This window comes from Temnothorax curvispinosus, unplaced genomic scaffold (genome assembly GCF_003070985.1).
Source record: "Temnothorax curvispinosus isolate PA1 unplaced genomic scaffold, ASM307098v1 QBEX01000740.1, whole genome shotgun sequence".
NCBI lineage: Eukaryota > Metazoa > Arthropoda > Insecta > Hymenoptera > Formicidae > Temnothorax > Temnothorax curvispinosus.
In genome coordinates this window covers 911,578-928,174 of record NW_020210520.1, presented here as the reverse complement: position 1 = coordinate 928,174, position 16,597 = coordinate 911,578, and the positions used below count along the sequence as shown (strand labels likewise).

Below are 16,597 nucleotides of genomic sequence, written 5' to 3'. Positions count from 1 at the left end.
GGATACTTTGAATATTCATGCCGCGTAATTGTATACAAGGCGGAGAACTCAACTCACCGGTAAAGTCCTGGATGTTAACGCCGGGATAGCCATTTGTCTTTCTCTGGCACCAGAGTAGCAGAGCATCTTTGGCAGACTTCTTCTCGCTGCTATCATTCTCCTCGTCCACATCGATTTCGATCTCTTGGATTTGGAATCTCAGAATTATGGTCCAGATGAGACCGAGAATCAATCGGGGGTTACCATCCACGATATCTTCTGCACCGATACTCTCGAGACGGACCTGGAAGAGAGAATGTAATCTTTGAGATTAGGAGAAATAAAAGAAATTGAAGACGATAGTGAATTTATAAAAAATTTAGTACTACAAAAATTCTCTCGGCGAAATATATTTTAACATTAGAAAATAGCCTATATAATGATCGCGATAACTATTTCGATCCTGATAATATTAGTAGGGTAAACCGACCAGTGAATGAACAGGGTCCAGTAAATGAACAAAATCACTTATATTTTAAATATGAAAAAAATCATGGGTCGAAGATAAATGATTTTGTGATGAAAATTGATCTCAACGTAATCTGTGAATTATTCTCTTAATTTTCATCACAAAATCGTTTATCTTCGACCCATGATTTTTTTCATATTTAAAATATAAGTGATTTTTGTTCATTCACTGGACCCTGTTCATTCACTGGTCGACTTACCCTACCTAATAAATGAGACCAATACTTTTTTTAGAAGTCAATGAAATTATGTTTTATACATAGTTATGTCATAGGCGCGCACACACACAAAACGCCAGCAGAATTTCTTAACTGAACTTTCTTTTTCTCTCTTCAAAACTTCTTTCTCATAACGCCTCTATATTAACATAGTAATATATTTCCGAGTTTCTCCATTTTAGAACCTCGTCATTCCAATATGCTAACGCTATGCGGCGAGATCCCGCAAGTTTTTTCGCGAAACTCATCGATCAGCGAGTGAATAATGCGCCCGTATAATTTATCCGACGTTTACCCGCCGTTCGCATGATTACTCGCATTCCAATCTATTGCACAGTCACGGCGCAGCATTCGAAGCAGGTTGCGTAAATGACAGGTTTTAATAATTGAGTAATTCGTAAAAATAGAATACTGTGCGTAATCGCGGTTCTGAGTAATCGAGAGTATCAAGGCGCTGCGCTGTAACGATCGTATAAAGTGTCACCGAGAAAGTACACTGGATAAAGTCGCCTTGTCATAGCGCTTAATTAAACTAATTAACCGCATGCGGCTGTATTTTGAATTTTTTTCAATGTATAGATTTTATATATATTACAGAATAAAATCCAACGTCATCATATTAATTTTTGGATACAAATGAACGGTTGAATCAAAATCTCGAAACGTCAAAATATTACAACTGTAATATTACAATTACAGACGCGTAAATCTTAACGGCGATGTGTTTGGTAATTGGTTGTCATTGCGCGTGGTCGGCGTGGTCCAAAAGATCCAAAAGAAACGAATACCATCATCGGTACTTAATATCAGTCTCTCACGAGATTCCTGTTAATTTTATTTAAGTCATGGATGCGCGGCGGTTATGAAATTTATTTCGGGCCATTAATTTCGAGGCGCGTAAAATCCCGTTGAGAGCGCCGACTCGGCGGAAGTAATTATGCGACCGCGCCGTATAATGAATTACAACTGATGCGATTTAATAATTGCATTTTATTCCGCGTCATCGAGGAGCATGCGGAACGGGCACAGAAATCTTTTTTGGCCTCTTTTCTCCGTACACGGCCTGGTTTCGTATTTTACGGCCTCGCGTCTTATAATTATACAAAATAACAAAGCTAGCCTTTATTATTAAGCCTTTAAAGTATACAAATTAGGCAAAATGATGTCTTCAGTATGTAGCAATTGTTTCTCGGATAAAGTTTATCTCGCCGACATGCAAAGCAACTTGCAACTTGCATTCTATTGATCGAATAGTAATGATAGAAATTAGATGAAACAAATAAGTTGTAAATGTATTACACAGAGATATATTCTAATTTAGAGTTTGACACCGGAGAGAGACTGAAGATACTATAGATTCCCGAAGATGATAATTAATGGCTCGATTATTCCGCTCGTGAATCTCTTCGTGTCAGTAAAATTATTCTCGCGCTCACTGCAGCCAGTGGCAACCGATTGCTGTGTGTCACTACATTACGGTTCAGTCAAGCATAATAGGGTCTTATTGATAATGCAGTATTTGTTACTTCCAATCGGCAGCGACGCGACGGCACAACCACGGGTTGCCGAGCCGTTTATTGATAATCTCTTGTCGATGGTGAAAGTAGAACGTTGGATCATTTGACATCTGCGCTATTATATGTTTGCCGATCGCTAATAATTTTGCGATGATAGTCAATGTGTTTTTAATGGTCGCCTCAGCGCTCGCGGATGTAGACGCTGATGATATAATTGTAGGTACCGCGCTCTCGGTATATGCATGGGAAACATATGAAGATCACAGACTCGTAGATAAACGCTTCCTCCTCGGAGAGTATCGCTTTTTTCGCATCAGCAGCTAGATATCGCGATGTCAGAGAAGTCATCAGAATACGTTTGAAGTAGAAGGCATATAATACTTCTTTTAACAGTTTGCGTTGTTCAATTACATTCCGGCGCAGGAAAATGTTGCTTTGGCAGTATTTTTTAAATAAAGTTTAATTAGGAGATGCATCTAAAGTTAAATAACAAAAAAGATGTTTAATGAATTTGTCGCTATGAATAATAAAGAAGATTGACTCTATATTATATTATGCGTGGTGTAATAATAATATTATATCATAATTGGCGTAATAATAATATGCTATAAATGTAAAACTTCTACAAATCAGAAACATACTAAACATGTTTTATAATGTTACAGGAACCGCTCGAACCTTCTGAGGCAAGTTCACGTTTGGCCATTAAAAGGGGTAAGTCGTCTTGTATTGTAACTCGGCTGTAAGTAATTTCGCTCGCTTGACGACATCAACCGCGAAGTATCGAATGAGATCGACAGTCTTGCTCATGCTTCTCGCCACGCTATTATAGTTAATCGCGGCGCACGCCGGCGACGGACGTTTCCCGCGCACGGCTGCTGCTGCTGCTGCTGGAATGCAGTCCGATCACTTGTGCCGGGGGCCGGGGTTTCTATCAAGGCCGCTGGGAAATGGAAATTATGGCGTTTGTCAGCCGGGGCGGCTGACAGCTCGCGGAATCCAAAACAAAGAGGACGCGTAGCGTCACCGTTATACGCGGCCGTCGTCGCCGGCAACGTCTTCGCGGACGAAGTTAACGAGCCGAGTCTGGTCGAGACCGCCGACGAGTGCTGCTGGATCTCTCAACGTCATCTCGGCCGACCAGACCGGACTTCCTCATCTCCCGCAGGCTTCCAGTCACGTGCTCATCTCGGCTTATTTCGCGGCGACCGATTGCCAGATGTCCAAGCGGGGCGGTTACCCACCTCGGACTCGGTTATTATTTAACTCGACTTTCTTTCAGCTCAAACCGTGAAACGTGAAATAAACTTAAATCATATAAGTCGAGTATTATATCCACGACCACCACAGATGAGAAAATAAAGCAAAAAGCCGGTTAGAATTCAATTAGTTTAATTAAATCGTCGGTGAAAATTCAGCCCTATATTTTATCTCAGCAAGATATTGAATATTATTGCATTTCATCGCGGAAGAGAAATTATCATTTGCATTTCTCGACTCATACTTGGTGCTTTAAGATCGAGTCTTTCTATTATTTATGTTTTATATAATTTAATTAATGATATGGAGATATTAATGAACTTATCTACTCTCACTTGAGTTTTAATATAAAATGTATTAAGAATTCTGTTCAGTTTTTATGTGACATTTTGTTCGCTTCTTGACCTTTCATTAGCTACTTTGTGGCTCGATATCGTCAAGACGAAGAAAGAATATTCGTTAAATATCTGTCTTATCATTTTTAACGATTACTGTTACTTATGATGAATATACGTCTTCTCAAAAGATGCATTCGCATGCGCTTTTTATATACACGGGAAGACAGTCCTCTCGGCGAGACAAATAGCGAACAAGGCACATTAAGCTGAGCGAACGCGCGCGGAATGTCGCAACCGATTTATCGTACCTGAAAAAGTTCATCCCTTCCGGCGTGATTCACCGCATGCGATAACGGGACAGGACGTACGACTAATGATCTACTTAGGCTAAACCGTGTGGCGAGAACACGGGGGCAAGCGTATTCCCGTCGCTGTCACCGTGCAATTTGCAGCTACCGCGCGCATTATGCACCTCGTCCGTAATAACAGCGAGCGGTATCCATTCGATAATGATAGTGCGACGCTTCGCGTAACGACGTGCGGCTTACGCGCCGACCGCGGTGCAACGATCGGTAGCCAGCCGGATCAGCTGATCTCGCGTCCCCCCTCTTCCCTCCTTCACGTCATTAACTTTGGAATTCTAATGCGATGTCAACCGATACGCGCGATACGGCCCGAGCGATACCGCTGCTCAACGGTGCATCGCGAGCTGAAATGCAATTCGGAGCGAAGCGCGGCCGAGCGACGAAGCCTGCAGGACAATGCAACGTTGCGCAGACCCGCTCGAGACACAACGCGATTCGCGAATAAAATGCAACAAAATGTAAACTAAATTACACGAAATTCCTATAAAATGCATATGGAAACAAGACTGGATCAAAATGTGGAATGCAAGTTGAATTATATTTCGTGTATCACTTTATGGTTCTTTGTTAAACTGTCTTTTTTTTAGAAATTTTTTTCTCAAAACAGTTTATAGAGTGTATCATCACGCAACTTTATCCGAGACAAGTATAGTTGTTTTTCTACCGCGGCATGATCATGCGATGCAGCGAAGTGTGTTAAAATACTAATTTTAAAGCGCAGTTGGATTTTTTTCTGCGTAAAATCAAATCAAATCAAATGTATTATGACAAACTATACATAAAACAGAATATTCGCATTTGAAAAAATGCTACACTCGAATGTGTGCTACGTTATACTATAAATAGCATACGTATCGCATCGTATATATTTACATGAATATATAATATGTATAAATATTACGATAAAAACGAAGAAACAGCAATAGTTTACTGCATTTAATCACAACGCAGTCTATACTTAATGATATTCGGACGTCGAACGTTATGAAATGAACGTTTGAATTAAATTTAAAATCCAAGTGTAAGCAAAAATCGTCGTATGCGTTTAACCGTCCCATTCACCATGCGCGACACAAGTCGCACTCAGCGATTCGCGAAATTAACCACGAGGTATTTTTAAACGACCCCAGGGGATCTGAGAAGTCTTACAAGAAAGCAATAGGATAAATATAGCGTAGTCGTGACAAGTTACTATAAGCGACACGTTAAGAAAACTGCCTTTGATGAAATAATTGACTCCCGTTTTTACGAAGGGCGGCGTCGCAATTTATTTTCAGCGCACTCATCGTTATAAGTATAGCTGTCGCAGCGTTCGTCGCTTTTGTGTTAGTCTATGCAATTGAAAATTTATTAAAATTACAAGCACATTCCGGAGATAAACATTTTGCAACAATCTCGATAATTTAACATCAATATCTTTCTAATTTCTAAATGATTTGCGTGGCAAGATCAATATTTTCCGACAAATCTTTTTCTCGCCGCGTTTTTATCTTTACAATGACATAAACACAATCCGTTGATCAACGAAGGCATTAAAGGGGGGGGGCAGTAAAACGGGCGGTACACCGAGCCTTCGAATTTTCGCCACGCCGAGGCGCGTGCACTCACGTTGTTGCAAGTCGAGTTTCAGCGGCGCATGAATAATGAATGAGCGCCGTGGTTGCATAGCAAAACGCCGGAGAACGCGATACTGTTATGCGTCGTCGGCTAAAATGCGGGGTACGGTTGAAACTCGTGCAGGGAGACACACACGGGTGTCGATAACGGGCAACGGCGTTAAATAACTCAACCGGCCCGATCAGGGGGGGGAAGGGGGGGTCCGTTCTCCGCCGGCAACGACGGCGACGGCGGCGGCGATCGCTTTTTGCCGGCGTTGCGCATTGGGCCCGACCGCAATTTGCGCGCGGTTTTAAAGCGCCTCAAGCGCCTCTCGGTACAGCTCCCCTAATTGAAGTATTGTGCCGAAGCGTGCCCGATCGAGTAGATTAAATTTTCGAACCTCGACCCCGCCGTCGCCGTCGCCGTCGCCCCGATGAAATACGATCGCTACAATTGATAATTGCATAATGCGCGAGCCGGCCGTTTTGCGCGAGCAAAGAGCGCCAAGTCGTTACATGGTTCAATGCCGCGAAGCGCACGGTGGTCCCAACCAAATCGAGCCATTTTAGAGGTATGAGAAAGCTTCTCAGTTAGCAGAACGTTCTAAAAAAACGTTTTAAAGACATCACAAAAACGTTCAAAAGATGACATAATTTTTAGACGTCTTTTAGAACCTTTTTGCTAGTTAGTAGAGAGAATTTAACGTTATATTTCGAGAAAATTTTAAAAATCTTGTATTTTAACTCTACACTTCAATACAATTTCGACTGAGTTAATATTATTGAATAACAATGATGACGAAGATTACAGCCTTCGTGGTCATCGCATGAATCTTCGAGTCGAACGTGACTTTCTGTCCGAAGCGAAGCGGAACGAAAAGGCCTTTCCACGCATCTTTCAATTCACAGTTACTCGCGGAAGAAATAGCCGTGAATTTATTGGCGTCGTCCGTCGTCGAGGAATGCATCCGCGCGACGCGATTTCGTACGAGCTAATAGAAACATTCGCGGGAATTAATTTCGCGAGGGGTTGCGCGGTAATAAAACGCGGTCAGCGTTGCGAGGCCCGTAACGTCGGCGAGAATGGGGGATAGCAATTCTAATGCATTTACCGTGGAATGCGACTCCTACGTACGGACATTCACTGGATCGGTGCGCCGTAAGGTATCCGCTCGACCGTGCTTGCTTCTCCAAGACAGTAACTGCACCGTGGAAATGCAACGCAACGGACTGTGTTTATAAGATGACGTGGTTGACTTGACTCTTCATTCGGGTACGGTAGCAAATTCGCAATCCTTCGCCAATAGATTCATATCTCGTTCTCTCGTTCCATGTTATTTATATTTTACTTTTATAACTGCGTCCCGATGAAGCTTTATTCTTTTGAACGGGACACTTTAGCTAATCTGTCTTTTACTTCCTTTTACGAGGAAAGTGGCGGTGATTTTCTAGGTAGGCAAGTGGAAGCAAAGAAAAGGACGGTCCACTAATCTCCTGCAGGTCTCGATTACAAAAGGCCTAAAGCCTAACTAAATGTATAATATTTTTGAGCCCTCGTTTTACGATAAGATTAACGTAAAAAGAGATAAAGAATTTTGGAGTAGGATCTTCAAGAATTTTTGCTGGAAAAATGCTGACCGGTCGGGACGGGTCGGGGGCCACGTATAGCGGTTTTCCTATGACAGCGCATTCTTGGCAGGGCTGCGGAATATCGATCGCAGGCATGCAGGAATGACATTTGTAAAAGGAAACTCCCCGCTCCTAACTTACGGCGACATTTAACCACCGAGATTCTCAGTGTGTTTCGTCACCGTTTCGAGAAAACGCGCGAAATTAAATCCGCGGAATTCTCGGCCGCTCCGTCTAAATAGGTTAATGAAACTCTCGGAACGAGGTTTCCGAACGATCACTGACTTCAATATAAGTGTCGCGCGTTAGATTTATGCTACAATAAAGCGCGAGGTAATAAAAAAAACCGATTACGTCGCTATTTTTCGTTCTATCGGTACGGCGCGTCTCGCTGAAGAAATCTCGCGAACATCATCGTAAACATCGTGTCGAGTTGTCGAGAAAAGTGACATGATTCTAAATCTGATTGGTATCACTCTAATAAATGTGGGATAATTAAGTTGTTCCTTCGGAATTAATTCAGTTGAACTCGTATATGCTAATTTTACTATTATATCTGTTATTATTATCTTTTTTCGTTTCCTTCAGAATTGAAACAAAATTTATTTGCTTGTGATAGAATTAATTCGACCGTATGTTGTGTTCGACTGTATGACAGAGGAATCGCACAAAAATTTCGACAATTGATAATTGTATTTTATCAGAACTTTGTTTTTCTTTAAGATAAGGCATAACACGCGGTAAAAATACTCTTGTAACTTCTGTCGAGAGCAATCAACTGCACGTTTCTTCTCTCAAATGGAATAACTGGACAAGAATACGCCGGCTGCTTCGAGATATCCTTGACGACGGATGTCTCGCGTTAGCATACTCCGCCGGTGAGTTTGGATGTCATTCAAGTCTCAGAGCGCGCACGTGCACGCCGTCGGCTTTTGCGCTTTCCGTGAATGGTTATGGAGTACAAGGTTGAGCAACGTGTCCGCCTGCGACGGCTGAAGGATGACGATGCAGCCGCGGGGATGTTGCGGGGGGCAGAGGGGCGGTCAAGGTGGAGCCCGTTAGAAGAGACGTCCCTTGGCTTTTACGGCCGTATCTCATCCTTGCGGAGCCCGTTGCTCGTCTCGTAAAGGCTCACGAGAGCCGGTGGGTGCAGTTTCTAGGAGAGGGAGGGGAAGAGAAAGAAAGAGAGAGAGAAAGAGAGGAAGAGCTCTCGTAAATGGCGTTGGAATCGTAAAATCGGGGAAACTCTGCGGGCGGGCGCAGCCGATGCCGTCGAACGAGGACACGTAGAAAGCTTTCTCTGCGACTACTCTGCTTAAAAGAGAAACGTGGGAAGCCTGCGTGCAGCGCATACGAGAAAAAGGAAGCGAAACATATGCAAATTTGCGATATCGATCGTCGAACATCTTTCAAAGAGATGTTCGCCGGCGGCTGGAATATCTTGGGATCCTGGAAGTTTCGATCACACATCACTCCAGCGATTCATCTATCTCCCTTTCGACCCGCGAAGTCCTTGATTTCTTCATGGTCTTCGTCGACCTGTTTCTCTGCCATTTTCTATTCCCGATAAGTATAGATAATGATAGCGTAGAATATGCGAGATGTAACATCAAACGGAGAGGCAACATAATCGCGGAGATAATGAATTTTCTGTCTTATATTTCGCTCTTCGACACATTCAGCCAATTATCTACGTTGCCTCGAAAACAATCAACTAATCTAAATGTTCGATTTAATATTTCCGAGGTCAGTAAGCTATCATCAAGTATGAAGTCAACAAAAACAGTCGTTGTGAGATACTGTTCTTTGTAACGCACTCTATTAATTATTTATTATTAATGATAGCAATTTGATAAGTGCAGAATTCGAAAAAGAACTTAGTATATTTTTCGTTAATATATTTTTCTCTGCAGCGATATTTGGCACCTCGTTATTTGAAGACAAAACACGTTGCCGGGAAAAGGGGATTCCATTTATTTATTCTAAAGATCTACGATGAAAGGCGGGGGCGATGCACCGCCGAATATTTATTATCATAATGCGGGGGCGTTGTACGAACGCGTTATTTCGGGAAATATGATATTCATATGTTTCCGATTAATTCTGTTTCATTGAAGTTTCACAAACAGTAGCAAAAACGGTTTCGCACAACTCTCACCGCTTCCGTCTTCGTCGTGATTCTTGTGAATCATCGCTATCGGAATCATCGATAATCGTGCGCCGATTAAAGTATACTCAGAGAATACTCGTATATAATAACTCTATATTTTATAATATCTAATTATATAGAAAGCCCGTAGATCTGGTTCTTTTAATCTTTTTGTACATCCAACGTTCGCCATTCACGCAGTTCACATTCGTGATGCGAACGCATGCGGCCGCGTAACAACGGAAATCAAATGTCTGTCACGCATATACCATCCCGCGGACCATCATGCGGGATTAACGTAATCACGGGTTTCGGATGGTACTTCGGAACGGCGCTCTTAATTTGCGTGATTCGATTCTGTGGGAACGACGCGCGTGTAGAGGATACGTAAAGGACGAGGCTGGTTCGCGCCGCTGGAACGCGCAATTTGCCGGATAAAAGGGCAGAAGGCTAGCTATCGAAATCTTCTTCGGGCACATGGCGCGCCGATCGGCGATAATACCTGTTTGCGATAATTCATTGTCGATTGCTCTCCGCTATGCGATTGCCTCGCGTTTCAATTTGTTCTCTTTGCCCTGTCAGGCGGACTAAAGGATTGTTGCGAAAAACTACAAGCTAAGACATGCTAGTTGATTGATCTCGTTTGATTTAATAAAACAAAATCTAGAAATACTTACAATTGAGAAATTTGGTACAATAATAGTCTAATGTTTTTTAGACTTCTACACAAATTAATATACTTTGCATGTATTTAAGATAAATAAAATTTAAAATAATTTTCTTAAGTTTTTAAAGTATTTGGACTAAATTATTGTCGCAGTAAACTTTTTAAATTGCAGTAAGTATAATAATTTGAATGATTTAAATTATTCAAGATTTCTAAATTTTCGTTTATATCGGAAACTGAAATCGTGTTACGATTTAATTGCTCCACTTTATTGTTTGCACTTCTCTGGTCAACTATCACATTTCGTGCGTAGATAACGCTATCTATAAGTTATTAAATACGTGCACGCATATTCGATAACGCGTTAAATCGGACAAACAACAATCTTCTCTTATTATCGTCGCGATGGAAGTAGCGTAGAATTAATTATCATCGGCTACTTTTTTATTGATATCCTCCAATCAATGCCTGATATCAATGCAATCATCCCAGTTTTGCACGTCATTCTGATTTCCTATCAGAATAATTTTTTAATAAAGCTATAGTTTACTGAGTTTTTTGCAATGTGCGCTATCAGTGACTTGTTTTATCCAACTTTTTCAAGCTGATACTACTGCATTATGCTGTCTCTCGTTCAGCAATTAAAAATTTTTATCTTAACAAAATGAAGAAATAGCATTATTTATATGTAGAAATTCACTTTTGGGCCAAACATTTTTGTAGCTATCATTTAGATCACAAGACATTAAATAATCGTATTAGCATAACAAATTACATCCAGTTACATGCTTAATATTACAAGAGTAACGGATTGACGTGTGTAGTGATCAATCAAAACTAGTAGGAATTATTACTTCTACGTGATCGACTACGTGTCATTATTAATGTGTATATGTTCTTCATAACATCCATTAAGACTTTAGAGAGAATTCTACAGAGGAGAACGACCGGCTCTTTTTCAAGCGTTATTATCTAACACGCAAGGATCAATTGATCGATTGTTTCGTTTCTCGAATATTGAAAACACTTTGCGTTTAACAGCTTCCTCGGTGAATTTTTATGGGATGATGCCTCGGGTTATCACGGATATCCTACATCAACATGTCAATCAATCGCGTCCATATAACTTTTATACTTATCACGTGTAATTTTTATCATAATAAAAACCGTGGCACAGTTTGTGCATAAAATACGCAAGAATTTGAAGCTTAATGAAATCTTTAGCGATTAATCTTGCAATGCTGATCGATTATTAATGATAATATGAAGCAAAGTATTTAATATTTCGTTAGAAGAATTTTAAATGATAATAATGATAATAATAAACACAAACAAGAAATAAAAGATAAATTAAGAACCGCAATTTTTTTTCAACTTATTGTCAAATAACAATTTTATTCTGGATTAGGAAATTTATAACGAGAGATTGATGTAATAGCTAAATTAAACATATAGTTATAGTCGCAATAAAATCGTCTCTTCTTCCTGATTTGTTGTATTCGTTTTTGACTATTATCGCATTCAACCGCGATGGAGACGTCAAGGTGAAGACGTAACGGACGTGGTTCAGACGAGGTTGGGCTCTAAACAGTTCTAAACGCTATTGTCTAACACGCGAAGATCAGCATAGGTCGACGTGTCTGCATAAGAATACAACAGAACGGAGAGAATAGCGTTAGGGGAATGAAGCCCGAGGGACAGCAGGAAATTGCGGTCTGTGGAACGTGTCTGAAGCCTAAATCAGACAACAGAGAGCCACCGCAAATTAGAAATCTCAGATCGAGGATATAATTTTCATGGATATCTCCATGCGTTAATTCATAAATAAAAATATAGCAGAATATACCGGTTACAATCAGTTCAAACAACACGGTTGATCATTTTAGTTTTTAGTTTACGAACAAGCCACGGAAGAAACTGATATCCAAAATCACGATTCACTCCTCAACACAGCCTGCTTCGCTCTTTTCTCTCCGACTTCGTACCCTTTATCTAAATAGGCACCTCCGTTGTGCTCCCTCTTGTTGTGTTCTCCTGTCTATGGCGGTGCCGTCTGGTTTCATTTCACATCTGCAAGGCCTCGCGACGGTCTAGCAAGTTTCGCCTGCCGGTCGCTGACCTCCACCTCTCGTCCTTCTTCCTCCCTCGTCCTCCATCGACTACCCCGCACTCTTGTCTTTCCCGTTCTTCCTCCTCGTCCACTTATAGGGCTCGCGTTTTCCTCGTCGCACTCACTTGCACTTTCTGGTCCTGCCTTCCGATTTATGGATCGCCGAAAATTGGCCGAAAAGGAGCAGGAAAACTCGGAGAGAGTCCGACCTGCCCTTCTCCTTTTTCTCCCTTCTCCTCTTCTTCGGCATTTTCTGTTTCATCTTTCTTTCTTTCTCCTCCTCGCGCGGATTTCCTACGTGTGCGTGCAACGCGCGCCGACAGCTTCGCGCGAGAGGGAGATCGTCTCTTCTCGGAACGTCCAACGGATACCTCCCTAATTACTTCGGGGTTGGATTCCTGTGGGTGCCTGAGAAGAGCGCCCCTGGGCGAGACACAGGAATCGTGACGCCGCACTTCTGGCGCAAGCCTCTCGAGAATTCCAAACCTCTGCGTTCTCCTCGTCTCGTCTTCTCGATTCTCGTCCTTTCGGGACAACTCTGTACTTTGCAATGTGACAAGTGATGCTAAGTGCCATAAATGTCTAGACATTGATCGAGCATTCTCTCAATAATTCTACAGTCCTTGATGTGTTGTAAGTTTTATGTTACAATCATAATCTTAATGCATGTCTGAACATTATATCGTTTCATTTCAAAATTCTCTTCATTCTTATGTTATTCTTACATCAAGAGTCTTGTTCATTTAAAGAATTTTATTGATTGGTATAACATGAATTCTAAGATCCACTTGAAGGAAACCTTATGCAGATATTACCCGCATAATGCGGCTAATTCTGCCATAACAAGAGCTCATTATTTAAATCGTTCGTCTACCGATCAGCGTCATTATTATTACGACATCGTGCGAGAGGCAGGAAGAAACTCGCGCTAGATCGTGACTTTTCTTCGTGAATACCTTTCGACGTGAAAACACAAGCGTTTCATCGATTATGCCGGACCGTGAAAATTTCCTCGACTTTCTATGTAAACGTGCAGTAAAAGAAAAGTAAGAGAGAGTGCCTAAACTTAGACTATTGATACTTTTCTATGCAAATGAGTTAGTTTTATTTAAAACAGAGTTTCTACTTATGATTCTTTTCCAATTCTGGTTTTAATTATCATTCGAGAGATTCAGCTTTTCGTTCGATGCTCAATTTGATCGTTTAACGTTTAACTTGATATCGGAACCAAATCGTTGATAGCGTCAAAGCGTCCTTAGTCGAAAGCGAGGACGGATTTGTTGAAGCACGCACTCGCCCGCGGAATGTTTGCTCGTAACGGACGGCATCGTCGTATCATCCTCCAGAAATAACTCGTGTCCTTTTTCGAGGGGTCCGCGGTGGGAGGTGAGATCGTCACCGTAAAGACAGCCGCGCGATAAGACCGTGATCGATTCGTGCGACGCGACGCGGCATTCGAATGCACGAGCCAAATTTGACATACGCTCGGGCGTGGCCGCCGGTGTGGCCTTTATATTTAATCCTTTCGCGTCTAATGGCTTTTGTAAACGCCTTTCCTTTCGCGGGGATATAAAGGCCGAACTGAGAGAAGAGTAACGGTCGCCTCGACGCCAAGTTTCTTGAGTTATTGCCGGCAATTAAAACGTTTCGGCGAATCAAGCTTTAGAGATACGAACGAGCAATAGAGGAATACAAGAAGTCTTGTATATTCCAATTAATTTTAAAATGAGTTCTACTTTAATTTAACAAGTATTTCATTCAAGATTTAAGCGTTATAACTGGAATGTTTTCATAATAAATAAGAGTAATTTCAAAGCACTAATTGGCTGTTATAATTAATTTTATATATTTAGTTCTATTATCTGGATTAATCTCATTATAATTTTAATATGTATAATTATTTTTATTTCTTGAAAAAAAGAAGCATGGAAGATACGAGAACTTTCCTGTACAGAAAGACTCATTACTAAATTACTAGTGTTCTCGCTATAATTACGCGGTCTAAAACTTATACTGGGTTGTAAAAATGCCAGTCTCTGCCGGTCATACGAATAGAGAAACGCTCGTGCTGCTGGAAGACTTACGCGCGTAAGACCGTTAAGGTAGAAGTAAGCGACTACCCAAACGTGGCTTTTCCTCCGTTCTCCAAATGGGGGAAACGAGAAACCGGTGAAAATCTTTTGCATCGCGCGCGCAACGCGCAACGTGCCGTGTACCGTTCGGTTCGCCGATCGCGGAGTTGCAAAAAGTTGCACCGCGGAAACACGCACCGTGATGGTCTTCGACGTCAAGACACGGCGGTAAACGGCGTCATGCATTATTTAGCAAACGCCATGGATCACTGCTCGCAAATGCAATCGCATTCCGCCCACCGAAATTATGCGAATGGCTCGCGTAAATAATCTGCGCAAGAATGGAGCCTTTTTAGCTCGTAACGTTATGGTAGAAGGTCTTCGGCCTAAATTAAGCCTTTGTTGCCGTAGCAGCAAATAATATAGTTTTTCTGATGAAAATCTAGTATCATTCTTAAAGGTATTAATTCACTGAGAATTTTGTTTTGTATTGTGGCCGCGTGGAGCAGCCTAATAAATTATCATTAAGTTATACTGTGCGATTCGTAGTACGCAGCACAACATTTTTGTTGGGAAAAAATAAAACTCGAAATGTGACTTTCCAAGTTATCTGATCGCCTTCGTGAATTATCTTGATGGTTTCCGAAAAATAATAAATTTTCTTTAAATGGATTAATGATGTCGCATGCTCGATACCTTATATGCGAAGGACAATGAGTTTTTCATCGCACGCGATCGGCCCACGGCCGTTGTATCGAGCACGGCGATTTAACGCACGACTTCATAACGATGCCTAACGATTACGTCCATATTACCGCGGTACCGATAAAACACGTACTTGCACAGTAAAAAGTATACGGCCGAGCATCACGATCATTTCGCCGCTGAGATATGTTTCCGTAAAGGGTAACGCGTTAAGGCTGTATCACGCGTTGCGATCGGAACCTCGCAATTTGTACGCATTCGTACAAGGGCGGTGGAAAGCATTTATTTCCTTTTCGATCCAATTACTTTCTTAATATTATTCCGTCATTATCTTATATCGAGAATTACTATCGCACGGATCTGTTCCGGTTGATTCTACGCCAGTAGGTGTCCGTAAACTTCATCTATACGATTTGCGCAAATGGCTATTTGCAGAAATAGTTATTTGCTGAAGCTACCGAGAACCGTTATCGCGCGCTCGGTCCCGTCTTATCTCGCTTACAAATCTACGAATTATCTAAATTTAATTATTCCACGTTACTTGAAACAAATACGCAAATACGCTGCTGTTGCGCCTCGGCATTCCGCGGTATTCTTTTTCGAGCGGGCTCGCGCGCTCCGGTGGGCACCGGCTCGCCGCGCCGCAACGAAGCCCGGTAAGTGTAAACTCCTCGTGAATGGCCTCTTATACTCCGTGGCTTATGACATAATAGTTTCACTACGCGCGGCCCGTATATACGCCGCCGAGGAGGAGCCTGCGGAACCGGGCGAGAGAGGAGCAGGATAAAACTCGAAGCCCCGCGCAACGTAAGACGAGCGCGGGCGGAGGCATTGACTGACCAGGCCTACGATGCGTCGGCGTTCGTATCGGGGCCCGTCGGTTCCAAAGAGACCAACAGGAATCACGCGGTGGCCCCGATCCTCGTGTTACCGGAAGCGACGCGTCGCACATCATATTTCTTCAACCCGCGCCTCGTCCGCGAACCCGCCCGCGACGATCGACCATAGAGGTTTCTAATCTGTCAGATCTAGAATTTCTTCGGCTTCGTCGTTAGACAGCGCGTACTGACGCGTGTGGGCTACCAGACAGATAGGAAATAACGGCTAGCTGTTAGATTAATCGTCCGGATGATTCTTTGCGTTAATACGGTGATACTTGTGATTACGGTGTGCAAGTCATCGGCATTACCATTCGAATCTCCACGACGAATTAAACATCAGTATTTATAATACCGTAATATTGATATCTATTATCTTTAAATCCGCGCTCGTTTAAATTGTACATAGGTCGTTCTGGCAAAAATTTAATATTGTGCATCTATCTTTAGCGCATTTGCATCGAGATGTAAACGCCTACGGTCTATGACTCAACAGAGAAATTACGAGCGGGACTTAACGGGCCCGCTTGTTGCCCCACTAATTTACCCGGCTCTCGACTTCGCTTGGAAGCTTTTTCGGAGCC

General features: G+C 42.1%; 1 protein-coding gene across 4 annotated transcripts in view; it reads right to left on the bottom strand.

Annotated features, from left to right (window-relative positions):
• Positions 1 to 16,597, bottom strand: part of LOC112457171 (spectrin beta chain, non-erythrocytic 5) — a 61,310-nt gene that overhangs the window by 18,284 nt on the left and 26,429 nt on the right. For all 4 annotated transcript variants that reach the window (XM_025020109.1, XM_025020089.1, XM_025020102.1 and 1 more), the window contains exon 4: positions 58 to 283. In XM_025020109.1, the coding sequence (XP_024875877.1) occupies positions 58 to 283 (226 nt within the window). The remainder of the gene's footprint in view (positions 1 to 57; positions 284 to 16,597) is intronic.